This window comes from Centrocercus urophasianus, unplaced genomic scaffold (assembly GCF_019232065.1).
Source record: "Centrocercus urophasianus isolate 14NV4802_14NV808 unplaced genomic scaffold, USGS_Curo_1.0 seq_12, whole genome shotgun sequence".
In the NCBI taxonomy this organism is placed as follows: Eukaryota; Metazoa; Chordata; class Aves; order Galliformes; family Phasianidae; genus Centrocercus; species Centrocercus urophasianus.
This window is the reverse complement of record NW_024884364.1, coordinates 4,983,266-5,010,491: the sequence shown is the minus strand read 5'-3', so window position 1 is coordinate 5,010,491 and position 27,226 is coordinate 4,983,266. Positions and strand designations below refer to the sequence as shown.

General features: G+C 47.4%; 1 protein-coding gene across 2 annotated transcripts; it reads left to right on the top strand.

The window, feature by feature from the left end:
• LOC122155583 (galactosylgalactosylxylosylprotein 3-beta-glucuronosyltransferase 1-like) lies at window positions 1-26,926 on the top strand. 2 transcript variants are annotated; one of them, XM_042809565.1, is made up of 6 exons: window positions 1-50; window positions 17,060-17,208; window positions 17,497-18,035; window positions 19,298-19,594; window positions 19,991-20,098; window positions 23,557-26,926. In XM_042809565.1, exons 2-5 carry the CDS (start codon window positions 17,097-17,099, stop codon window positions 20,075-20,077), a joined length of 1,035 nt encoding a protein of 344 aa, XP_042665499.1. In that variant the 5' UTR covers window positions 1-50; window positions 17,060-17,096; the 3' UTR covers window positions 20,078-20,098; window positions 23,557-26,926. The 2 variants fall into 2 exon arrangements, with proteins under 2 accessions (XP_042665499.1, XP_042665500.1); XM_042809566.1 differs by having other exon boundaries at window positions 18-50; window positions 17,064-17,208.
• Window positions 26,927-27,226: the final 300 nt, after the last annotated feature.

The window sequence follows — 27,226 nt, the reverse complement described above, 5'->3', positions numbered from 1 at the left end:
GCCGGCGGCATCCCGGTACCGCGCTGTCGCCCCGCCGCCGCCACCGCCAGGTGAGCGCCCGCCGCGGGCTGCGGGCAGCGCCGGGGAGCGGGGGTGACCTTGCGGTCCCGGGAGCGTCGGGGTCCTTCGAGGGGTTGCGTCTCCGCAGCTGCCCGCCTCCCTCGGGCATCCTCTGGAGGAACCGGGGGTATTCTCCATGGGAGCGAGCGGCGTACCGGCACCGGCGGCGGTGGTGAGGCTGGGGAGCGTCTCTGCTTCCTTCCGCTGAGCCTTCAAGCGGGATTTGGGGCCGGGATAGCAGGGGTGTCTGCCGGGGGATGAGGAGCGTAGAGTTGGATTGGGTACTGCTGGGTGAGTTGGAAAGTGGCTCTTTATTCCCACATCCTCCTGTCGCTCCAGCTCCAGGGAGAGGATAGGCAGCCCTCCTCAGCCAGCAGGTGTGAGGAGAAGAAGCTGGTCCCTTGCACCTCCTCTGACTGGCCTGCACGGGCAGTTCCCATTCACATTCGGGATAAGTGACGCGGGGCTCAGCAGGTGCTGCAATACGTGCATCTCTAGCTCAGCAGCAGTGCCCAGCAATCAGTGCCATGCTGCAACTTGGAGGTCGCATAGCCCCACCAGCAAGTAGTGGAGCACAAATGATGCAGCCTCTGCAGGTGCTTTTGGCATCCTGCGTGCAGAGGAGGCCTCCATGCACAGGGCATCTATGCAGGGAGTACAGCAGGGTGCAGGCTACTCTGGTCACCTGCCTGAGTTGGGCTTCAAATCTCATCTGGTGAAAAAAAATGAAAGGTGAGGTTGGTGCCATCTGTCCCTGTGAGAGAGCCTTGGGCAAAACTGGGAATGGGGACCACATAAGGAGTTAGGAGGTGGCTGCACAAAGCAGCAGGATGGGATTCCAGCAGCAGGGAGGCTGCCATTGCTCTGCAGTGAGACGGGTTGCTGTGAGTGCTGGGGGTGAGGCTGGGGTGGCAGAGAGGTTGCCAGGCAGGGGCTGTGTGTGGCAGCCTGCATCACAGCTGTCTGCTACCCAGCCCCTTCCCACTGTGCCCTGCAGTACAGCGTGCAACCAGGACAGCTCTCTGCAGGACTGGCTCCATCATTTCCTGGAAGCCATCAGCTGGAGGGACACACAGTGTAGTAGTAATAATAATTGTAATAATTGATAAACCATTTAGGCAACCTTGCAGTTCCATAGTGGTCCAAGCAGCTGGCAGGGAGTGCAGTTGAGACAGCCACTGCTGCAGGGAAGGGCCTCAGCCTGACTTGCAAGGAGCATAAGACATGGGACAGAAAGCAAAGCAGCTGGACTGGGGACTCCCGCTCACATGGGAAGGGTTTTTAGTGAGTGAAGCTCCCGCACCTTTGGATTTTGTTACAGTGTCGTTTAGGATGACTGTTGCCTAGGGAGCTGTACAGAGCTGTAGTGTAGCTAAATGTATGCAAGAAAGAATACTTCTAGATCATACAGCCCTTAAATTCACATGCTTTTTGTGAGCTGGGAACATCTCTATGACCAGCACTCAGTGCTGTTCTGTGGCATCTTCCCAGGAGAGCATCTGAGGCAGCACTGGGCAGCTCGAGGCTGTGCTTCCCATGTACCCAGCCCCCTTTTTCTTTGCCTGTGCCACGCTGGAGGCAGACCTTCTGCTTCTGGGCAGCCCAGAATCTGTCTGTCCTCAGTGCCTGAGAGCAAAGCTGTACCTATTAGGAGTGTATTCACTCCAGCCTTCCCCCAGGCTGCTTTCCTTTCCTCTTTTCCAACACGGCCCCTGATGAAGGTCACTATCCTGCACATCCCTGCTGGGGAGGAACAGAGATCTGCAAGCCTTCCTGTGCCTGTGAGGGAGGATGGATTTGATAGGCTCCAGAGATGCCCTTTACTGAGCATGCAGAATTGCCCTGGGAAAGCTCTGTCATTATTCTGCAGTATGCACGCAGGAAAGATGATACTTGTCCCCTTCATCCGCATGCGTAACTGTTCCTTATAAAAGAGGAAACCTAACAAGGTGCTAATAAACCAGGCTGGAAAACAGGTCCAACACAACTGCAGGGCCCTGGCAAAGTCTCACATCCCTCTGCCCTGTGTGCTTCTGGTCTCTCTGGTGATCAGCACTAGGCTTACCCCACAGCTCCCTATCTGGAGACCGCATATGTGATGGAGAGCACTCCTTTGACTACATGCAGAGCTGCTTGTTAGTATGACCACCCTGTCTTTACAGCAACCTGATAGCATCAGAGCCAAGACAGCCCCAGGTTAGATTGGATTGGAGCAGCTGCCTCTCTGAGAAGCAGAGCTCAGCCTAACGGGACTGCGGTTTAAAACCTGCTGCTGGTGTAACAGAATATGAAATATGGCATGCAGAGGAGACCTCTGGCTAACATCACCCTCTTCTCAGTCCCAACCCATCCCTCCAGGCTGCAATGTGCCTCCAAATTGCTCTCCAACCTGTGGTGACTTCATAAAGAACTCGCTCCTTTATCCTTTCACGCTGCTTTAAGCTGTGCAGGCTCGTAATTAAGAGCACTGAGAAGTCTCTTCCAGCTCCCTCTCAAGTGACATTAGTGCTCCCAGAAGTCTTCCCTTAAGAGCTCACATTTATCTGCTTTGTCTGTGTTCCTATGCGTTCAATCGGCCGCCTTTCTGGCTTCCTCCACCATGCAGCACGGGGGGCTGAAAGCCTTCTCCCTGAGATAAAAGCAGTGCACTCTGCAAATTCCTCAAGTTTATAAAATGTGAACTAAGTTTACCTATGAGGGATGATTTCCGAGGGCTGTGACACAGAGCTGGGATTCGTAGCCCCAGCTTTTGCTTGCCATTTGTCTCTGCTCTGGGCACGTATTCCTGCAAGTGCCTTATGTGCACGGAGATATGCCTCAAGATGGGGCCAGTTAGCTCAGAGAGGAAAATGAGGAGGGATGCTGGGGTGAAAAACAAAGCAGTTGTTTCTGTCAAACAGGAAGAATGTGTCTTTTCTACATTACTTTTTTTTTATTGGAGGAACTGGATTGCAGTCAGGAAAATGCAAAAGGTAACATTTTGGTGGTAAATATGTTTTCCCTTGCAGTGCATAGTGACATACGGAACTCGCTGCTGCAAAGTGCTGCAGATGCTGGGTATGGGATTCAGGAAGAGACATTTTGATGGATAATAGATCATTCATTATCGGGTAGGACAGTCCATCTGAAATAGATCTAAATCTTCAGGCTTCAACCTCTTACAGTTGTCTGGCATAGGATTTCTTGTGCCTTCTGAAACAGACAACACTGATCAATGAGAGACAAAGGACGAGAGGAGATGGACATGCTTGAGCGAAGATTACCAGAGCATTTCCTATTTTCATTTCTATGCAGAAGCAAAAAATATGTGTTTTCCTGCCTGTATGTTGACACTTAGCTCTCAGTAGGTTTGTTTTTCATCAGCTGGAGCGGGTTCAGGTTAAGTTCTGATGAGATGTAAGCTGGTCCAGCGGTGCTCACGCTGCCGCTTCCCCTGCTGCTGCTGTTGCTTTTAAGAGGCTGCCAGCAGCCTGGCAACTTTGTGCAGTGCCAGTTTATGAGTAATGCTGCATTACAAAAGAAAACTGTGTTGTCCTGTTCTTTGGATGTTACCCCTTGGCAACGAAAACGTGGGCATTTATTCCCTGTTCAGCCTGCGTCTTGCCAAGCAGAGCACTGGGATTACTTGGATGGGGTTAGCAGTCAAACAGTCTCTGCTCTGGTTACATGGCAGTAGGGCAACAGCGTTGTTTCATTCTGCAAGTTCACGATGGGTTTGCGTGTGGGAGTACAAGGCACACGGGAACCACGTTTTGCTAGCAAAGCAGGATTGCTCCCAGGCAATCCTGGTGTGGGAGGGCTTGGAGGAAAAGCCAAGAAGCAGGCAGCAGCTTGCAGACCCTGCATGCCCTGCAGTAATGCTCTCAGTGCAGTGCTGCAGCCTGACTCCAGAAGATGCTGTCTATAAGGGCAGGGGTAGAGAAGTGGTCTAAGCAAGGTGCTCCCTGCAGGACACATCTCCCCTGGCACCTCTCACTCGGAGTGGCACAGCCTATCCTGGCCCAGCACGAGCAGAGGTTGCTGGTTCCTCTGCCCCTCAATGCCCCATAGAGTAGGACAGTTAATATTTGTCTCATGCTGATCCTTCCTCGTACTGAAAGCATGCTGTAAAAAGTGATAAGGGACTATTTCTCCTATGGCTGTTGTATGTAGTGTATTGTTCTCTGCTTATATCTGTAGCGTGCATTAGGCAGCAGTGCTGAGCTCCCTGCAGGAGTGACTACTTGGCTCCCTAAAGGCCCAGCTGTGACCACAGCAGCAGCAATGCTGTTCATGAGGGTGAGCCTGTGTGAAGGCTGCCACTAATGCTGGCTAAGCCCAAGTGGCAGCAATGGATCCAACTGCCTAGTCCTCCTTGCACTGTGGGGATGCAGGCCTCACTGAGAGGCTTTGCGCGCTACTTGGGCCCCTCCTGTCACCATTTTGCCCAGCCAAGCAGCCCATGGAGACCGTGAGGATGACCTTCGCTTTCTCCCTCCTGCTGCCTTCCACCTCCCAGCACCCTTCTCCCAGCCCAAACCCACACAAAGGTGGAAAGGAAGGAGGCACCGATGACTTGCCTCGATCTGCGGACATGAATGAGGCCCTTCATGTGCTCCTCGTGAACAAACACAGATGCTTTTGTTTTATGGGCTGGTGGGATGAGATGGAATTAACAAATCAGAGCGCCAGTGCTGTGCTGCCACATTCCTGCAACTTTAAAGCAGGATCACACACACAAAAAAGCAAACTAGACAATCTTCTGAGAGAGGGCTCTAATGCTCTGACCGTGCCTCTTGCTTGCTGTCAGGTATGAAGTTCAGTGACCCAACTGCAAGCCCAAGAGCACCTGAGCTCTTACACCTTGGACCAAAGTGACACCTTTTATACCCACTTCTCCCTCCTCATAAGGAGCGTGGTGCTGCCTCACAGAATCAATGAAAGACTGGAGATAAAAAGCGCCAAATACTCCTCTCAAAGAGAACTTTTACCAGTGTTCCTGTGAGCTTACAGCCCCTGACCCTCTTTGCTCCTTGAAAATTTGACCAGAAAAAAAACTTGCCAGGCTTTGCAAGCCTTGAAAGCATGCTGTAAAAGGTAATAAGAGACTATCACTAAAATTGTTTTCTTTTTGGAGCCAGATAACAAGATTTTAACACCTCTACATGGCTACTGTCAGGTGTTGAGGGGCTAGGAGAACATCTTTGTTCTCTCTGCAATTAGGTAACCACATTATGTGTCAGGAAGGAGCACTACACACACTGTGTGGTCAGTATAAGCTGCAGCCCTAAGGGCTTAAACACTTTTCATTCACTGCAAGGGTTTTTGTTTTGTGTTTGTTTTGTTTGTTTTGCTTTGTTTTGTTTCCCTTTGCTCTGTTTGTAATGACCTTTGGCACTTGAGAGTCGTTTTTTCCAATGTACTTGAATGTTGCTGTGCTTATCTTACCTGTGGGGAAACTGAGGCACTGAAGAAGGTGAAATGATTTGCCCAGAACCACATACATGCACATAGCTGAAGCTGCTACACAAAGAACTGAGAAATCTTGTTTCACAGTTGAGTGCTTTATCCTCTGGCCTCAGAGGAGGCCAGCAAAGACCTTCATCTTGTTTAGATGAGTGGATAGTCATTCCAAGAGGACATGGGGGCAAGGCTATCTTTCTGCACTAATACATGTCCTAATGAGTCCCGTTGCTAAGCGGCTGCAATGATAGATCATGCATCTTCTTCACTAAGCATTGAAATAATTTTTTAATCATTAAGGCTAATACAGAATCCTCGGAAACATCCAAATCTCACAGCAGGGTCTCAAATTAGCAAGCAAACAGAAAACAAATCCTGATTATCCCAGTGCACCTCTACAAAGCCCATAAACAGCATCTGCTGAAGTCAAACACAAGCCTAGCCAAGCTGGATCATGGGCCCGGGCAGCATCAAAGGCAAGTTGGCAAATCCTCCTGTTCCAGGGCCCACAGCAAGTTTTCTTCCTCCTCCAGGCACGTGTGCCTGCTCCTTGTAGCAGGAGCTCTCTTTACAGCAAAAGTGACATTTCTAGCTTTTATGTTAGAATAGAATTCCTGGACCATTAAGGAAAACACAGCAAATCTCTTATTACTTGATACGCATCAACAGACCCATTACAAGAGAAGGCACAGGGCTTCATTAAGGTTGCTTCATTAAAATCTGCTCATCACTGCTGACCTCTGCACTGAGAAGACTTCTACGGGTGAATATAGGCTACCCCCAAGGATTCTTTGGGAAAAGGTAAATAAAAGTTGCTTCTAAAAGTAGACCTCAAAAAGCCCAAGGGGGTGGCACTCTCTTCTCTTGTCCCCCATTTCGATAACAAATTCCTTACTGCTCACATGTGAGAACCAGTCTCCCCAGTTGCATTCCCAGTTGCATTCCCAGTTGCACTGTTACCCTACTAGACAAGGGTAGCATCCAATCAAAAGCCTCTTCTGGGAATGCTGCAGAGGACCCCCGTAACCCTCCTGCTGATGTCTACTCAGGGGATCCCACTCAGCATTAGATAAGCTGCCATCAGCAAGTTTTGTTCACAGCCCAGCAAGCCGAGACACACTGGGATTGTATCTCTCTAGGAGCCAAACCAAGCCCTGTAACTGTTAAGCCCTGGTGCAGAATAGTTTCTAGATGTGATTTCTGCTCTTTTGTAATCCCTTGTGCACACCACTTAGCAAACAGCTAAAATCTGATACTAGCTAGTTCTCTCCTGAGCCCAGCGTGGGTCCTGACCTAAGCATCAGATGACAAACATACTTGGCCTAGAAATTAGTTACAGCAGCAGAACCAGGAAGCCAGTTCCTTGGGTTGGCTCAGTTTGGGTAACACCCAGCATCCCTCTATGGGGAGAGAGTTAGTAAAGTGGAGCGAAGTCTCTTCACTGCAGGAAGAGAAGACTGTTCTCCAGTCAAATCCAGTTGAGGAAGGCAATTGTGAAAAGCAACCAGAAATGTGCTCTGGGAGCATAAGTGTATAGTCCAGCAAAGAAGTTGCCACCCCTGTTTTAAGCCATTCCTGAGCTTCTGGAGATCCAGTTTCTGGTGGTGCAGTGCCATAGCTAGCAGTACAGCTCTCCACAGGGAGCCTGCTCACTGACCCGATGCTCAGCAAGCTTTTAGATAACTAGAGGGCAGTTCCTCCTCCAGCACAAAGAGAGGCAGATTCACCCACAGAGAGATTCGACTCCACCTCTGAGACGTACAGCAGCAGCCCACTTCTGTCAGTGAAAGGCTGCTTTTTATCTGGCCTGATGTTTCAGGGCAGCCCGATCTGCCTTTGAAGTGAGCTCCAAGAAGGGCTCCAAAAATGCCAAGTTCACCTCTCCCTGCTGGCCAGAAGTATCTGCTCCTCAGATTTTCTGCCCAAGGCCAGCTGGTACCCCATGTGGAAGGGAGCTGGGAAGGAGGGTGTTTCACCAGCTTCCAAGTGTAGAGATGTAAGAGCTGAGGAGAAGCACTTCCTCGTGTTTTCTTGCTGGTATTTGTGCAAAGATCGAGCTCCAAGCTGAAAGGACAGGAAGAGCAAACAACTTACCATCTCAGAGGGTAGTGCTGTCCCCTCATTGCATCCAGGCCTGAAGCATACAGGTACACAGATAAACTCAGAGGTACACATAGCATAGGCTGATCTCGCTCCCAAGAGAAGGTTTGTAGATAGCACATGCAGACATCACCTCCAAACCAGGTTGCTTTCACTTGTCAGCGCGGAACACAACACAAAGAGAGTGCAAGCTCTATGTGCTCTAAGAGAGAGCAGAGTTTGTCTCTTGTGCTGTGAGATTGTCACTCCTCAGTTCCCTAGATGCCTTCTTTGCCTTCCCAACCGACTAATCTCTTTCGTTTCATTGATGCACAACATGGGAAAACATAAACCAAAACCTGCACCTTTTTGTTTTTTTCTGGAAGGATTGGATTTCTGTCAGATGGGATATTCGGCTTTTGCTGTTATTCAGCTCCATCTGCTCATCAGCGTGCATAGCTGCATTGCACAAAGAAAAACTTCTTTACATCAAGACATGAGGTGACTTTCTGGCAGCTGGTGCATAATTTAGATATTTTGACTGTTGTCCTGACTGCTCTGCTGGCATTCACCAAAGTAGAAAGTATCAATCATATATGGATCCCTTGATCTCATATGTCCTGGCACCCAATTATGGACCTGTGGCAATAGCCCCCCTGTGAGGACAGTGAAGGACAGCAGAACACCTCAGCAGGATGCCAGCCATCACCTTTGTGCCACTTCTTCCCTTCATTCCCTTTCTTCCTTTTTTTTTTCACCTACAAAAGGTAGAGGACAAACACTGCAATTTTCTCTCGATTTTTCATCCTGGTCTTTCTTTTAATCGAACCCAAGCTGTACAGATCAGCTATGACATTTAAAGTACAAAACAAGCAGTGGACCATAACGTATATCTATTGCAAAAGAATTCTCTAGGTGCCACTTTATTTCTTCATTCTCCATTTGTTTTTAAAAGCATTGGCACAACACTTGGATACCACACAGCAAGTGGCAGATCTAATGACTGTTGAAGATTTATTCGGAGGAAAATACCAAAATTAGCATTTTGGGCCATCTCCACTAGTTATGGAGCTGGAATATTTCACATGGCTCAGAGAGCCGCAACAGCAGCAATGTCCATCAAGAAGACCAAAGCCCTGGTCTTCTTGTTCCACCCCTAACTTCAGCAGTGCTCACATGTTCTGGTGGTAATGCACGAGTGCTGGTTCGCATCCGTTCCGTATTATCCTGTGGGAAGAGACTTGGGGTTCTGGTGGACAAGAAGCTTGATGTGAGCCAGCCCTGGCCGGGAAGGCTAACTGTATCCTGTGTTGCAACAAAAGAAGGGTGGTCAGCAGGGAGAGGGAATGGATTGTCCCTCTCTACTCTGCTCTCATGAGTCTCCATTTTGTGTACTGCATCTAGGTCTGGGGCCCCAGCGTAAGAAAGATGTGGAGCTGTTGGAGTGGGTACAGAGGAGGGTCACAAAGGTGATCAGAGGGCTGGAGCACCTCTCCTATGAAGAATGGTTGAGAGAACAGGGCTTGTTTAGCTTGGAGAATGCTCAGGGGAGACCTCATTGAAGCCTTCCAGTACTTGAAGAGAGCTTACAAATGGAAAAGAGAATGACTTTGTACATAGTCTGATGGCGATGGGGCAAAGGAGAGTGGTTTTAAGCTAAAAGAAGGGAGATTCAGATTGGATGTTAGGAAGAAATCCTTTACTCAAAGGGTGATGAGGCACTGGAACAGATTGCCCAGAGAGGTTGTAGATGCCCTATCCCTGGAAGCATTCAGCACCAAGCTGGATGGGGCCCTGGACAGCCTGCTCTGGTGGATGGCAGCCCTGATCATGGCAGGGAGTCGGAACTGAAGGATCTTTAAGGTCCCTTCCAACCCAAGCCATTGTGTGGTTATGATTCTATGATCTACAGGCTGACCAGCACAGCAGCACACTGTTTTCATGATTATTTCATTGGTTGTGTAATCCAGCCAGCAATCCCAAATAAAAACAAGGGGATTGCTGCAGGTGCACTGCGTGCATCATCTGCCTGCAGTTGTTTCTAAGCACAAAGGAAAGCTGCTGATTCTTCAGGGTGCAGACATGCAAGCATTAAAATGAATCACAGAATCACACAGAATGGCTCGGGTTGGAAGGGACCTGAAGGATCATGAATCTCCAAACCCCCTGCCACAGGCAGGGCCTCCATTTAATACTAGACCAGGCTGCCCAGGGCCCATCCAACTTGGCCTTGAACACCTCCAAGGACGGGGCATCCACAACCTCTCTGGGCAGCCTGTTCCAGCACCTTACCACTCTCTCTATAAAGAACTTGCCCCTGACATCCAACCTAAATCTTCCCTGCCTCAACTTAAAACCATTTCCCCTTGTCCTGCTGTTATCTACCCTTTCAAAGAGTTGATTCCCCTCCTGTTTGTAGGCTCCCTTTAGGTACTGAAAGGCTGCAAGGGAAAGGGAAAGAAACCCCAGTCTTCAGCCCAACTCGGCACTTCGTTTCTCATGAAAATGTCAGTATTCCAACCAGTTTGAGGAAGACAGCAGACATCTCCAGCATGTTTTAAGTGGCACAAAGCCTGTTCCACTCATTTGCAGTACAACTTCAGCCAGAGCAGCTTCTCCTCTGGTTTCCTTTGCCCTACCTAGGAGCAGCTGGGAAGTCCGACAGGGAAGAGCATTTTGACGTTACCTTTGAAAGCAGAGGGGGAAAACAAGCTGTCTAAATCAATTGAGAGCATGCATTAGTGATTGTGCGTTCCTCTGGAGGTCCACGTTTGATGTCGTATTGACACACAGCTAAGATCAAAGCCCGTCTGCATCCTGGCTGCTACCAGAGGAATTGTGCTGGCCTTTGGGCCTCCTCTCCTTACAAGGAGCTTGTGATTAAGGCGGTTTTTTTTTTCTCTCCAAACAAACACCTGTGAAATGTAATTATCTTTCAAATATGCCCTTTTCTCTGAAAAAAAATAATTCCTTTCCATCTTTGAAAAAGCTCTGAAAGCAAACACCATGGGTTTTTCCTTTCTGCTTTTGTAAGAAACCTGTAAAATGACAGCTCCCACTCCTGCCGAACAGGCATCAGTTGTTAACACAGTAGGGAAAGCTCTGGATGAAATGCACACTTTCAAACAATTCACTACTGGTTTTACTCCCCTGGAATTATTTTGCTTCATTGGAAAAAAACCTTTTTTCTTTTTTTTTTTTTTCCTTTTTTTTTTTTTTTTTAATAATGTAGATATTGGTATAAATGATGCCAATACATTGGAAATTGTTTTTCTATGACAGTCATCAGTGTCTAAAAAAGAGCTTGGTTCTGCCAGTGCTTGGCAGCAGGGGAGAGAAGTCTCAGTGTAAATACATGAGCTCCTTTCAGGAAAGGATAACTCCATGCAGATAGGTCTCTCAGGAAGGAGCTGGCTTCCCCAGGAGACATCTGGTCTTTCTGCTTCTGTTTGGGCCCAAGCTGCCAATCTTCCCCTGGGTATTTCTGGCACCCCTGGATTATGGTTCTGCTTAGGAACAAGTGGTACAGACACAGGGAAATCAGAATTGGGTTGATTTCCCTCGCTGACACTCGGGGAAAGGCAGCTGAGGGTTGTATGGTTTGGTTGTGAAGGACACTTGGGTCCAGGCTGATTAAAAATAACCTGTTTCAGACCTCCTTTCTTAGGCATTTTAAGGCTCCCTGCATAGCTGAACTTAGCAGACAAGTTCAAGGTCTAGTCTATATCAGAACTGGGTTATCTTCTTTCCTGCTGATAGCCCAGATAGTGCCTGGATACCCTTCATCTACCTGGAGACAACAGTGAGCTATCTCCAATGTCTTGGCTCCCATGGGACCTCTCCAGCAGATTTAATTATCTTCCCCAGTGGTTCATTTTTGTTGTTCTTGCTTTCTGCTTTTCTTAAATTTGGAACAAAAGCCAATATAAAGCATGACCTCTTGACTTAGAGACAAGCCCTAGGGTAAGGGACAAGGGCAATGCTCTGTGCCCTGCGCTGTCTGCAGACCTGATGGCTCCAGGGCAGGAGGGAGATGCTTGATTTGGATTCATGCAGGCAGTGGAGGGAAAGGGGGACACACATTACGTTCCTCAAGTATGAGTCTAGCTTCTGGGCTGAATTAACAGCAGTCCCATACAGCAAGGGGGTTGGAATTGGCAAGGGCAAGACAAAGCTTTGTGCTGCATCTGAGAAAGATGTGGGGGCTTGAGAAGGGCTGCTATTTCACCAGGAGTGACTCACTTTCCCTGGGAAGTTGTCCCTGCATGAGCCTGCATGCTGAGAGACGAGCTCAAGCCTCGAAATCCCACAGCTGCTGGTAGCTTTGGTCATCCTGCCTTGGGAAAGGACCTGGCCATCCTTCCCTGTGTTGTTTCTTATCCACAGTTCTCTGGGGTTTGTCTCTCCTTTGTTTTTTTCTCTTTTTTGCTTTTCAGTCACGCAGTTCCACTGAAGGTTAGGGGAGAAAACACCACTTCCTGAGCGGAAACCAAACCTCCCTTCTCCCCTTGTTTCCACAAGAAATGCTGCTGGTGTGAGCCCATAGATGCTGTCCTTCAGATCTGTCCTTTCTGCCCAGCACCGATGCCGTGCCTGCAGACCTGTTTCAGGGCTGGAGTCCCACTGCTGAGAAATGTCCTGCGGTGGCTGTGCTTGTGCAGTAATTACCCCTTCTTATCCCAGAGCAATAACCTATTCACCCACCTCCGTGCTTCCCTGGATCCATCCTCACACTTTATTGAGCTCATCTGTAACGGGCAGGAGGCTGCCCGGTGCAGCCGCGATTTTAAGCAGTATTGAAGTTTCAGCTGAAGGCTCTGATGGACCCGAGGGACTGCGGGAGAGGGGACAGCAGCTTCCTGTGGATTTCAGCAAAGCACAGACAGAGCCATTGCTGATCACCACAAATACCGGCCCTGCCATGAATTATGCATTCCTTGTTTAAAGAGAGGTCGCTCTCATTAATAATTGAAAGCTCCCCGCTCTGCCTTCAGCATCACATCTCCCACACCGGGAGTTAGGGAACTCATGAAATCTGCATGGACTTCCTCAAGGTGGCTAGGGGCTGATGGGGAGAGGCAGCAAAATGCAGGCAAAACAAACTCAAAACCCTGTTGACAGTTTTGGCTCATGAAATGAAGAGGCATCTGTACCCTGCGGGCAGCTCTGCTCCAGTTCTGCCCCTCTCTGCTCCCCACATCCCCATCCTTTTTCGTTCATTCCTCCTGGGATACGCAGGAAGGACTGCAAACAGCTGCAGCTAGTTTGCTTTGGGTGCTTGCCTAAAAAAGACTCTAGGCTCATTTGCTGGATGTTCCTACGGACAGTTGGAGCTGTGAAGTTTGTCTCTTTTGGAAAATAGTGTAGAGTGCAGAGCGTCTGACACTGCAGCCAGATAGCCCTGGAGCTCTAGCATTCAGAGGCTGCAAACCCAGGTCATACAGACTGGCTACCCTGAACTAGAGGCTGCAGAAATCATCTTTCTTGGGCAGAGAACTCTTTGAAGGGTGTAATTCTAATGCAGAATCAGACAGGCAGTGAGCAGAACTGAAATCTCAGAGTTCCCAAGCTCTGTGTGATACTAACAGACATAGACACCGGTCATGTGCGATGCTTCGAGCCTCAGCCAGATCATGCTCTTCACACCAGGCTGGGGAATCTGAGCTAGGGCTGGGCTCTTCCATGTGCTTCTCTCTTTACTCTCTCCCCAATCCTTTCAGATAATTCCACCTACATCAGCACGTCGGCTTAAACAGAGATTGGATGCTGTTGTGTCTCAGGAATTGAGAAATCTGACAAAACAGCAGGAGCCAAGAGTAGCACCAGAAACATTTTGTCCCTATCATGCTCAGCTTTGTACTCTGTGTGTATGTGTTTATTTTTATCGGAGAACGAAAGATTGATGGATGAAATTAAGAAGAGAGATGTGTAATTGGAAAACAGCTCAAGAAGGCTACAAGCAGAATATTGAAGGCATCCATCAAACATCCAGCTAACGTTATTACAGGTGTGTAACACAAACAAGGGCTGAGGGAGACATAGTTAAAAAATAAGAGGGAGAAGAAAGGGGAATAGGCAGGACAGGGGAAATAGCAAGGGAGGAGAAGAGTGCAGTCAATAATATTTGTACTGCAGGCACATCGGAAGGCTCCTGTTGGGATCAGTGCAGGACTGTGTGATCACATTAAGAGACAGTCCCTGCCCTCTACAGCTTAAAGCCGGGAATTACGAGATGATTGCTGGAGGTTGGTTTAGGTGATCACAGATTTTTCTTGTGATCTTGAGCCTCATTTAATGGGATCTGCTCTGAATGGGTTTAAAGGCAGAAGGGAAGTAGCTGGTTGTGCCAAGAAAACACAGGGTAATGCCTGCCAGCCAGGCATGCAATTAATCTGAGCCACTTAGGGGACTTTGTTTTTAATTATAAAATGTAGGTAAAAATATGTGCAGTAAACCTTCAGAAGCCCCACTGGGGCCATCAACAAGCTACCCAGAGGCATTGGCATGTGGCTGTGTTTTGATGCTGTGTTTTCAAGAGGCTGAGCTGATGCTTTAATGGACACTTTGAGGGAAATATTCCTTGTGGGGCAAACAAATGCAAAAGATCTTTGTGTGGGGATGGAGAGAAGGCAAAGGCTAAAAGTATCAGTAGGCAGGGCATTCTTGTAGTCCTGGAAACAGGGAAGAAGAAAAACTCTTAAAGACTTAAAAAAGGAAGATGAAAAACATAGAAAGGAACAAAAGAGCATAAGCATGATGGATGCAGGGGGCAGCAGGAGGGGAGAGGAGATAAGATCTTTAAGAGAAAATATCATATCCCAAGGTGGATTTTCTGAAAACACGATTAAAGTCAGACTCCCCTGTGAGATTCACAAGGGACCTGGTGCTTTGTGTGAGGCTTACCTTCTTCAACGCTGCATGCTGCAGAAAGGCAATTGAGAGATGGTGCACGTAGAAATAAATAAGATCACCAGGGGAATTGCACACACAGGCAGCATTTCTGCTTGTTTGCAGCATTTGGGAAGCATGAAAGGGGCTGGATGTGAGGAGAAGGGGAAAGAATTAGAAAGGGAGTCTGCGCTCCTCTGTGCTTTTTGGTAACACAGCTGCCATAGCCGCTTCCTCTTCTTCCCTCCAGGAGTGACCTGAGCTGCACAGAAACTGTGCCTATTTAATTAAGGCCTTTTATCAAAGGGAAGAAGCGGTGGCTGCATGATCTAATGCAGGGCCATCTGTAATTGTAGGCATCCCGGAGGAAGTGAGGAGCCAGGGTGGACCTAACACATCTGCTGCCATTCTGAGGTAGTCCAGAGTCCTCCTTCTCTGTTAGGGCCTGGATTTCTTTGGTGGCACATTTGTGCACCCCAGTCTGCTTTCCATAGCTTGAAAATAGATGATGAGCCAGCGCAGTGTTCCCTGAATGCACAGTAAGGAGCATTAAGGATTATCACTGGTAGTTGTGTTTCTTCTCACACAGTTCTTTAAGTGCAGCCCTTCCCTAGGCTGAGCCTAGATTCAGGGCAAGGAATTTCCTTTGCATTCCATGTAATGTGTCTCTTAAAAGAGTTTGGTTTTAGATAACTGGGCCTCAGTACACCTTGGAAGCCCACTACAGAACTGGAATTTAAAGCCAACCCTTTTGAACCTCCTTCCCTTGCTTTGTATGAACATGATGCCATAGCCCTTCTCCCTTGAATTGCGTTTGGCCTAGGAGAGCAAGAGGGTCTGGTGGGCTGTGCCATATAGTAGCTCTCCAGTTTGCAGGGTGTGTGGCTGCTGTTTCTCAAAAGAAATCTCTCTGCAGGAGACAAATGGAGGTTTTATACTCCCTTCAGCCTCTTAGTGAACATTGCTGTGACAGGGAGGAAGTCCACCAGGAGGAGTATTTGGCATTAGAAAGGAGTCCTAGAGGAAAATGATTACAGATGTTACCAAGAAGGAGAGAGGAAGAAAATCTAGCAATAGCATATCTCAATCAAACATCAGGCAACCAGCTTAGAGAGAAAACAAAAAGTCTTCAGATGACAACACGTGACTTTGCTCTGTGCTGTTCAGTGCTTCCACTGTTTTGCAGCAGTACAAGTGGATCCCTCTTTCTGAAACACTGCTCTGGTTTCTGGCGTGTGGGAGATTTTGTACTGATAGAGAGACAAAAGCAGAAGCTAGAAGTTGGAGGAGAGTGTTCCTTCCTGGCTGTGCCAGAGCCATACAGAAGGCACCATATGCATTAAGTGAGCACATTTGATGCTGGCCTTCCAGAAATCATCTCTGGGATCTCATGCTCTTATGACTGTACACAAGCTGTTAAGGCTTTTGCAAACAGGAGAGCTAGGACTGGGTTCTCATCACCTCCTGGCTTTACACAGTACTGAGTTACGCCCCTGAACAAATAGCTTGTAGAAGTACTTCAGTCTGTATTTTTCAAACTAATCATTAATGTTGTGTATTTTGTTGAAGGCATGCCTACATCAAGCAGCCACAGATCTCATTTCCAGGCAGACTGACTTCTTACAGTGAGAGCAGAAAGTGCTCAACAACTGTGAACAATCAAGTGAACAATCAAGCACTGGGCTACTGTAGCTCAGGCCATCTATAAATAAGCCACCTCTTGTTACTTATTCCTGATATTTTTGTCCTTCATTTCTCTTTATTTCCCTTTAGTTTTTCTCACTTTATAGAAGTAGCTTTGAAAACAAATGTTAACCGTTTCAATTCCTCAGATCTCTTAGTCATGTGCATTACAGAAATACTAAGACAGAAATTATTCTGAAGTCTGTAATTTAAACTAAATTCTGTAGTGGCCAAATATAGCAATCCAGGGGTAGAAAGGGATATGGAATAATTAAACTTGCAGCAAGCATCACCAGCACTGTGAAATAACTGAGGCAAAACTTAGCATGCAGTAATGTGCATCACTGATTGCAGCAATGCATCTGTATAAGGAGGACGAAATAGAACCGCAGGTCTGAAGGAGATGCTGGGCATCTTGACATTTTCTGGTTTTGCCCACTTGCTTACGTAGGAATGCAAGTCTTGCATGTAGTTTTTAAAAAGCCTACAGGACAAGCATATTAAATGCTTACCTCTAAGCTCAGGAATGATTATTCCCCCTGGGAAGGGAGCAAGTGACAGTCCTTTCTGGCCTCAGATTCTGCAAGGTGAACTCTAAGTCAAGGACAGTGGGTTCATTGTGGGGCTGCAGGAGGTGCTTTACAGCAGCATAAACAGATAAATAACTACTGTTCAGTAGCACAGGAATTGGCCAGGGCAACTGGATGATGGTTTAGGCCTGTAACTTTAATGGGGCTCTTTGTGAACCTAACCTTAGATGAATACTTTGCTAGATCAGAACCCAACATTTATCATGCTTCCCTCCAAGCAAACTGATCGTTGTTATTTGGCCTGTAGACTTAACTCTCCTACTGTTTTTTTTATTACTGCTAATTCAGAGTTCTTATTCTTTCCTCTGTTCTGAAAGGTAGAGAGATGCCTGGGTATTGGAAGCTCTCTGCAGCATGCTGAGGAGACGAAACCTTCTTACTACGCTCCTGATTGTCTTGCCATGGGCTCTTCTCCTAACCTTGTGGCACCAGTACCCAACCACCCGCTACCTCAGCCTGCTGAGAAGTAAGTGCAAGAGCTCTGCTGTCAATGTGCTTGCGGTTGTGACGATTGTTGGCGTGAGCCTTCCATAGAAGACTCATTCTCGTGGGACCAAACTTGCCTGCAGTACACACCTAAATTTTTCCTAAGAGTATGTTAAACATGCTCCTTAGCTTAGCTTTAGAGAGAGAAAGCTGATGTGCTCAGCAGTGAGTTCAGAAAGATAAGTCCTCAGCATCCCCTGGAGAGGTGGCAGCTCTGCAGCGCTCAGTTCTCTAACGTCTTTCTTCTTCCTTCCTTCCTTTGTCTCAGAAGACACAGATGAGAACGTGACCTCTAAAGCTCTCCTCAATGGTACGTCTGCACTGAGAGAAGAAGGCTTCCCATCATGCATTCGCCAGCAGCAGAGCATAGGGGCGACACCTAAAGTCATCCAGAATTATGTGTACTCCAGGCCTCCCCCATGGTCAGACACCCTGCCGACCATATTTGTTATCACCCCTACCTACACGCGGCCAGTGCAAAAAGCTGAGCTGACCAGGCTGGCCAACACCTTCCTGCATGTACAGAACCTGCACTGGGTGGTGGTGGAGGACTCACCCCGAAGGACCAACCTAGTGTCCAATCTGCTGGAGAAGGCAGGCCTCAATTTCACCCACCTCAATGTGGAGACGCCCAAGAGCCTGAAGCTGGGGCTGTCCTGGATCCCATCCCACACCCCACGGGGGACATTGCAGAGGAACCTGGGGCTTCACTGGCTGAGGGACAGCTTCAGCAACACAGCACCACCAGAAGGGGTAGTGTATTTTGCTGATGATGATAACACTTACAGCCTGGAGCTGTTTGAAGAGGTAAGAGCCATAAAGTTATATGGGACAGAAAAACAGAAAACAAATGCAAAAGCCTCGTAAGGACAGAACTTAGAGGCTGTAGGCCTCTAAGACCTGTAAGACAGGGCTACCATGTGGACTTTAGTCATTAACTGGGAGGTATGAGCTGTGGCAAGCTGTCTTCTATCTTGGCTCTCTGTGGGAGCTGGGTATAGGGCGGATATAAGCCCTACAAACCCACAGTTATGCTGAACCAGTAGCCACCCTCTGAAGGGCTGAAAGAGCAAAGAGCACATCTGCCATGGTAGAGGCTGCAGACGTGAGTAGCCGCTCACATAACATTGTTCCAATTGCAGCTTCATTTTGCCAGGTTTGTTTCCATAGAGATCAGAGTATATATACCCCAGAATATGTACCTCTCCTCAGGGGGAGCTGACTTGATTTAAATAAGCACTAATGATAAACTTCTGGCAAAGCATAAATCTGTGCTCTGGTAGGATTGTGATGAATAGGGGGTAGTAGAACCGTTTACTGACTTTCTAATAGACTTTTTGTCCTTTCCTGTCCTCCCGAGTTCCAGTCACCACAGCAGTGCTGTGCCCCTGGGATCATAGAACCTTGCCCAGACTTTTGTTGGAAATCTGGCTTTTGTGAGATGCCAAGTCTATCACAACCTTGCAAAAATGATTATTCATTAAACTCCCTTGTCACCAAATTAAGCCAGGCTGTTATACGCCAGTCAAAATACCATCTTATGCCTCAGAACACATTTCCAGTTTTCAGAATTTTTTAGGTGGCTGCTAAGCTCATCCTTTTTTAAAAGGACTTATTTCCAAGTCCTTTTTATGACAATTTCAGTAATTTCAGTTGCTCTTCTAAGAAGTAGCTGTGGATGGAAGAGTAAGGATGAGGGAAAGCTGCAGTAAAGGAGGACAAAGGTGCATCAGTCAGGGAGGGAGATTACTTGAATGAGGGTGGAGTGAGTGGAGTTATTTACAAAAAATGATGAAAGTTCGGATGAAATCAGCAAACCACAGGTTTTCCCAGAATCACAGAGTCATTTCAGGATGGACCTTTAAAGGTCATTTGGTCCAACTCCTTGCAGCGAGCAGATCGGATTGCTCAGAGCCACTTTCAGCCTGTGCTGCCTAGAGCCATGTAATTGCAGACGAAGTCAACAAGGAAGGACGGGTGCCAATAAAAACAGAGGATGGCATACTAATGGGCTGGGAAAAGCATCGTAGAGTTACATTCTCACAGCACTGTTTCCTTCTGCCACACAGATGCGCTACACAAGGAGGGTGTCAGTCTGGCCGGTGGCGTTTGTTGGGGGGCTGCGGTATGAATCCCCAAAATTGAGCCCAGCTGGGAAGGTGGTGGGATGGAAAACCGTCTTTGACCCTAATCGGCCCTTTGCTATTGACATGGCTGGATTTGCAATCAGCATCAAGCTGATCTTGGAGAAGCCTCAAGCCAGTTTCAAGCTGGAGGGAGTTAAAGGAGGCTACCAGGAAACCAGTCTGCTGAAGGATTTAGTGACTATGGATGGGCTGGAGCCCAAAGCAGCCAACTGCACAAAGGTGAGCAGGACAAGAGACCTGGAAAATATGTCTCCCTTTCTAAATCCCGGCGGCTTTCATGGCCTCCTGCCATGCCCTATTCATCTTTCCCTGTGCCTGCTTTCTGCCAGCACACCTCAGCTCCAAACCGTGCCAGACAGGCACGGCCTGCCAAATGCTATGCAGATGAGAGGCTCAGGGAATGCTGAGGAACAGCTAGTGCCATGCACTCTAATAAAGAGCCTCTTCCATGCAATTCATGCTGAGGAGACCCAGGAGAGGGTGGAGTGGGGTTTTGGTCCAAAATGCTCTCTTTTACCTGTCATTGTTTCATACACCTGTAAAGCCTCCCCCAGACCCTGTCTTGATTCCTGTTCTCACGCATCAGAGCCCTCAACAATTTTTTGTTCTCTTTAGGTGTTGGTCTGGCACACAAGAACTGAGAGGCCAACTCTGGTTAACGAAGGCAAGCGTGGATTTACAGACCCCAGGGTGGAGGTGTAAGCAGAGAGACAGCTCCCCAGTGTGAGTACCCTTGTCTTTATTGGTTTTGGCAAGGCAAATAGTCTGTGCATGTTTCTTTATTTTTGTTATTATTTTTTTCAAGAAATAATACAGCATATATGGTAGCCCTGATATCTCCCTTATCGTGTCACCCTTGGCACAAGAAGTGGATCCTCATCTTTACTGCCTGTCTGCATTCTGTGTGCATTTATGCCTCCATGCAGTCTCCACGGAAGCTTTGCTTGCATACAGGCAGAGAAAAACAACAGAAGAATCTCATGGTTTACCGCAGCAATGGTAGGCCACATTCCTTGCTCCCCAGTTTCTGACAGGTTTAAAAACTTCCTTTCATGGGAAATTATTCTGCAATGAGTGGAAAGAGATCATTGCCCCACCAGCCTCACCACCTCTGCAGCGCTCAATCTATCCACATTCAGCTTCTATCTCACATGAACTTTCATGGTGTGGATGCTGCGTGGAAGGATTGGTAGACACTGAGACCATCTCAAAACAGGAACTTATGCAGACTGTCACGATCTGAGGAACTCATTATCAGCATTACCAGAGCTAGGAATACATCTGCTGATGAGGGAAAACAGTAAAGGCACTAAAATTGCCTACACAGTCCACAGAGCAAAGTTCAGCAGCAGGAGGAGGGATTATAGCATCTTCTATAGGTGAGGGTATGAATATATAAGAATTCAGTGATATGTTCTTAGAAAGTGATGATGGACAGGCTTCATAGGAGCCATGACCTCCTCTGTCAGCTGTCATGCTTTCTGATCTTAATGTCTGCTGTTGGCAGATTGCTACCCAAAATGTTCCAAAAGAATGAAAGTTGCCAACTTAGGAGGACCAAGCTCTTTCTGTAATGATTTCTACTTGTGGTCAGACAGAGGATACTGAATGATTTATTCCTACTTTGAAAGATATTCTAAGGCTGCTTTCAGTCCTGACCCCAATATTTATCTGAGCTGTCCTGGGGAGGCAAAACTGACTGCCCAGTATGTGGACATATGCACACGTTTCAATTTCTGCACTAATCTGGTGTGCATTGTTTGTAGCTGCATTCAGCATTTCCACATTATCCCATCGTCTTCCAAGTGACAGCCATACGAGGGGCAAAGCAATCCCAGGACTGTGCATCCAACAGTTGACAGCAGACATGGGATACAGCTGCCTAAATGCAGAACCTGCTCCCACGCAGGGACACTGGGGCATCCTACCTGACCTTCCTGTAGGGCACAAACTCTATCATACCTGCTAGTTTTTCATAAAAGTCTCAAATATCCTAGCAAACGTAAGATCATGCTAGACCTGTGCTTAGGCAGCAGCACCTCTCTTAACCTTACTTCTGTGTGATCCATTACCAGTAATGGGTTCATATTACAGATCCAGCCATGCTGGGTCTGCTCCAAACTAAAGGTGCAATTGTCCAAGTTCAGCTCATAAGGACTCCAGTTAACTCTGTAAAGGATAAGCAAGCTTAACAGCACTCAGACAGGTGAGGCTACTTACCAGTTCTTGCCTAATCACTAGAGGAGGGGGTAACTGCTTCATAACAGGTGCAGAGAGTAGATATGATGTTTTAATGAATGCAGCATTTATGTATCTCTCTTTCGTCCTTATCCCATCTCCATGGCCAAACGCTCAGCCATCCTCCATAAAAAATGCCAAGCACCTACTCTAGATGCTCGTGAGAATGGCTCTCTGTAGACCATTTGTTGTGGGAAAGGGAACCAACTGATCTGGGAGATGGAGACACAGCCACTTATTTACTAACACCCTTTTCCAGAGCCATTCTCTCCTGTGTCTTCAAGCCAGAATCTGCATTCAGTCAACTCTGTGTATTTTAAAAGAGCTTTTCCAGTTGCGTTAGTGGAAAACATGCCCACAACCCTTCCTCCACCATCGTTTGCCCTGTGGGGCAGCTGCTTTGACTCCGGTGAGCAGGAGGCATCCACTCCAGAAGGCACCTTCAAATTAGATATGCTGCCCTGAGAAGCTTAGTGGATGCAGCTGGGAGCAGTCAAGCAAAATCATCAGCTTCCACACCCACACCCCCTGTGAAGTTTTAAATTGAAACCTCTGCTGACAGCTATACTGAATTTTGGAGGCTCTTACTATTGAGGCTGCTGAGCTTCAGAAGCCTGACAGACACAATCTAGATGAGCTAGTGCTGAGAAAAGAGGTATAATTCATCCCCTGAGAATGTTCTGTTGTTAGATGCAATGGGGAGAATGTTTCTGTCTTTTTCTCCTGGGAGCTTGTCCTCACTGAGGATCAGATCAGGCTAGGTGAGTCCTAGACCTTTAGAAATCCCTTTCCCCTTCAAGCACCTGTGGATGTGAGCCAGGCTTTGGTGCTTGTGGGTTTTAGTGCTCTATTAATCACCAGTTAGACCACATGCATTGTTTCTTGGCACGTGTTTCTGCTCTCTGGGTTGCCACAGATGCATTGTGAAGGGATCCGCTGATTGTGTAAACTGCAAAGATCAGGCTTCAGCAGGTACTGCATAAATAGTGGTTATTTTGTCCCAGCTGGAGCCTGCTTTCTTTCTTGCCAGCATTCCCGCTGCCCTTGGCTGTGTCTAGCTGAACCACAGCAGTATTCATGAGTCACGGGGAGAATACTCCATCAGAACAGACCTACAGAGAGGGGAAAATAAGGCATGTGGCACAGTTTGCCTTTTCATAAGAACAAAATGAAAAAGGAGTGCTCAATGTTTTTTTAACAAAGATTCTTTTCCTTACACTAGAGTTCTGATTTTTCCACCCTGAGAGCCATTAGGGCTGATCTTGGACGTGTTGGGATTGAGGATCTTGGGTGAGATCTAAAACCTTTCCCAGTCTACGTCTTTGAAAACTCTTTTGAAACCACACTCCCTAGAAAAACAGACTGTGGCTCCTGAGAGCAGAGGTGGGGATTAATTTTGCTCTCTATCTTTTCTTTGCTAAAGCCCTGAAAACTGTCATTCAAGCCTGGTGTTATAAAACTTACCTGTTCTTTTTGCTACCATGTGTTTACAGCTGGCGGAGAGAGATGAGCTCACTTAGGACTTCTGCCTTGAGATTTTTGGAAATAGGGAAAGAAACTCACCTCCATTTCAGAGCTTCTAAACAGATTGAACAGGGTTCTTCAAATCTTATCTTCTTTCTTTAGAAACAAACAAAAAAGGCAACAAAAAAAAGAGGTTGAGATAATGATTTTACTGGGGAAAAAAAATCCTTCAAAACCTTTTACTAATTAATAAACAGAACATCCCTGCTAGGACCCTGCAGTGCAAATAGAACAAACAGCATTTTGGCTGCATCCCCAGCCTGCGGCTGTAAGGTTGAGAAACCTGGTTAGTGATGCTACCTAGTGTATACCTGAGCCAGGGGACAACTCTCTTTGAACGCCTCTCCTGCCCTGATCTACTTGACGTGATGTTGAGATTTCTATCTCTTTCTTACCTCACCTTGTGTTTGTTTTAACAGAGGCAGCGGGCAGTGATTGTTCTGAAGCTTGCTGGCAGCCACAGCAACTGTGCACCCTGTCTGTTCTACCACTGGAGGATGCTAAATGCCCCCGAATGTAGCCACGTTGATCAGCTCCTGCTCCCCAGAAGGTGGCAATGAGCAGGGACAGAGTGGATACACTCCCTGTGATCCTACAGCTCTCCACTTTGACTCCATACACTGGCTGAGAGGTGTGCCTCCCTTCCCTTGTGGGCACTGTGCTTTTAACTATTCATGAAACAGGAAACGTCTTAGATATGATCTCCATTCCCTGCTGTGCCAGCACAGAGGCTGAAATCCACCACGGGTGCGGGTGCCTCTGAAGATCCCTCTTGGCATACTGTGAAACCTGAACTTTGGGACAGCAGCTGTGAGCTGCTGTGGTTCAAGGACAGGAGTTGTTGCAAAAGCACAGATGTGGATCTGTTAGTCTGAGGTATGCTCTCAGTGAGAATAGCTTAAAAGCAAAGCTAGCCTGAGAGAGGCTCCCCCTCAGATACACGCATGGATCAGCTTTTGATACTGGGGAAACAGCTGTGCTGGAAGCCCTCATTTTGGGTTCAGGAGTTCAGAAGTGCCTCAGCTGAGAATTTGAACTGCCCTAACTGCAGGTTGTGTTGGAAAATGCTGTCCCAGTTCCCAGGCCCGGTGCCGTCTGGATGAAGTTTGTCTCCTGCTCAGGGTGACCTGGCAGGTACTGCACCTCAGAGGCCATGCCTCCATGTCCCAGTGTGGAGAGTGTCAAGCAGGGGCAGAGATGAGTGGACCTGAAAATGTTGTTCCTTCTGCAGTACCATTAGGCACTTCAGTAGCCTCAATTCATGAATACAGATTTGTTCTCTAAACCTCCGGGGAGAAAGACACCTTTCTGGAGTGGAGGTGGGTGAGAAGTGCTTAGGAAAAGAACGCTGAGCTTGCAGTCGTCTCCTGTGTGAACATGGAGAAATGTCGAAAAGGGATCATCAGCGGGAAACGTATCTTGAGCACACAGATGTCATCATTTGCAATTTCACTTGTCAAGTTTCCAGTGGAATTCTGATAGCACGTTTGGCCCTGGGAAGAGGGAGAAAAGACAGCGTTATCTAGAACGGTTTTCCTTTCCTTTGATAAAACATAAGGCAGCCTATGGACCAGTAGGTGGCAAATGAGGACCAAAGGAAGAATGCACTGGGTTAAAAGCACAAGTGTTTGTATCATGTGTGCATGGGGAGAAATGTCTCTCTGACTTTTTGCAGGAAGATTTCCGGACTGACCCGAAAACCTCTCTGAGCACACCTTGCCAACCATCTTCACTCAGGCTGTGAGGAAGAAGGCTTCAAGCATTTAAAATGCATCAAGGATTTGATAGCCTGAGAAAAATCATGAGCAATCAAACCACCCCCTGCCCAAGAAACTCTGGGCTGGCAGGATACGTTTATTTGTTGATTTATTTATACTGCAATCTTTTCTGCCTGTTCTTTGCTTCACTTTGTTTTTTAACTTAGGTCATCTGACATACTCATGAGGAAAGAACAATTCCCCTCTCACCCCAGACGCTCACAGAATAACAGAGCTTGGCATTCACTTCTGAATGTCTTTATGCTTCTTGCTGTCTGGGGTTTCTTTACAATGGCATCCTAAGCTGGCAAAATAATCAAAAACACAGCAAGGAGGGAAGTACAGCAAAAGGAACTGTTATTCCTTTATGCAAAAAACGTGGGTGGCACTAAGTTTCTGGCTCCTGAGCAATCATGGTGAGGTAAAAACATGTGCGAAGGAGTGCCTCAATCAAGTAGATAGTCCCCATGGGATCTTGGGAGGCATTCGTGAAGGGGGGCTCTTAGAAGGATATCTGATTGTTGATCTGTGTTCCCTTAGTGGGGAACTAGCATGCAGACATCCTGCTGTGGGAGTGAGATTAGAGTGCATGAGGGGGCAAAGGGAGTGAGATGTCTCCCGCTGGGGAGGAAGGCGTAAGGAAACAAGGAGTAGGCTGAGAGCAGAGAGAGGGTGGTTGTGCTCAGTGTGGCCTGGCCTCCCTGCAAGCTGTCTCAGCACTGAAGTAGTACTGAATGGGCCATAAAAACTGTGCCTTCTTGTGACCCCAGAAAGGTCTTTACACAGCAAGTGTAAAGTCTACCATATGTGACCTGGGTAGCATGGAGGAAGCCTGGCTCCTGACAAGCACTTTTCATTCTCTGTTTGTCAGAGCTTCGTGCCCTGGCCTCTTTGCATGAGGTAATGGGCCTTGTGCTCCAGTGGGTGTTGCTGACCCATCCCTGCCACTGAGCGGAAAGACTGGCTTAATGATCCCACTCAACATTAATAGAAGACTGTCCCCTTCTTTGTGGTTTTAGTCCGTGAGCAAAGAGCAAGAGAATAAAGGAGTCTATTTATGATCTTCCATTTTCCCCTCCCAGATGGGTAGGGATTCTACCCGTATGAAAAGGAGGGGATATGGTAATTAATTCCCTGGCCTTCAGTATCAAGGATATCCTACTTGGGATTTTGGTGCTACAGGTGGATGTTTGTAGCGAGGGTACGCTCCCATTGCAAGGGACGTGCATATGTGCTTTTAGAGATGATGTCTCTCTGCATCCCTATATAAAAGCAAAATAATTGTTCCTATTTTTCCCCCTGGGGCCCCAGATTGCAGTGATAGGAGCACACTGTCGCTCAGTGCTCTGAGCTGCTCACAAGACCAGCCCTGTCACACCAGTCTCACATCAGCCTGACCGTATGGAGGAGGGATTCTGTGAATCAGGAAATTCCAGCCAGATGCTAAATTGTATAGGACTGAGACCTTGTATGGACTGTGTGGTGCACACAGCTGTTGTTTCAGGCTAACAGACGTTCTGAACACTCCAGCACAAATACTCTTTTTACAAATACCCTGTAGAGCAGACTAAAGACAGCGAGGACTGCTGCCAGGCAGGGTGCAGCAGCAAAGGGGTGGGTGAGGACAGACAGCACAAATTCAGAGGGCTCTTTGCTAGCAGAGCTCAGCAGAAGTTACAAGCTTTGAGGAAAGTGAACAAGGGATACAATAAAGGAGGGATGCTGCACATCAAGCCTGAAATGTTTAAAGAGCAGGCATCCCAGTACCTGTTTTTTTACTAGCTTATTAGTATCTGATATTCATGTTCTCTGACATCCATCCAATTCACCAACCAATAAATATTCCTAACATTTCCTGTTGCAGAAAATACTATTGAAAGAGGAAGGAGAATGTCAAGGAAGTAATTTTTAATGGTTATTTATTTATATTGAATGGTACAAGAGCGTTATTAAATATGATGTGAATATTGCACCATTTTCTGTCTTGCAACATAAGGCCTTGCTTCTTTTCCAGGAAAACACAGTGCACTCTATAATGGAAAATGTGTCTGCTGTAGTTCTTCTCATTCCAACAGTACTCCCTTCAGTCTTCACCTACCCAGGTGCTGCAAGAGAAATTCAAGCAAAACCATTTCATGTCCCTGAGACTGATGTCTGCATTAAGGAGGTGAAGGTGGTCCTGTGCACTGCAGCCTATTGCATCTCCTAGAGATGTGCAGGAGCAACACCAGCAGGGTGAAGAAGGGCACTACAAGGTCTGGACACCTTAACCTGAACTATGTACTTCCTAACTGAAGCACATTGCTTCAGTCCCTTGTGCCAGTCCCTATAG

Bases quoted from the DNA above. Each gene is read 5' to 3' on its own strand.
- LOC122155583 (XM_042809565.1), top strand. From the start codon at position 17,097: ATGCTGAGGAGACGAAACCTTCTTACTACGCTCCTGATTGTCTTGCCA. The intron at 18,036-19,297 runs GTAAGAGCCATA...TCTGCCACACAG, and splicing joins GCCTGGAGCTGTTTGAAGAG to ATGCGCTACACAAGGAGGGT. The intron at 19,595-19,990 runs GTGAGCAGGACA...TGTTCTCTTTAG, and splicing joins AAGCAGCCAACTGCACAAAG to GTGTTGGTCTGGCACACAAG.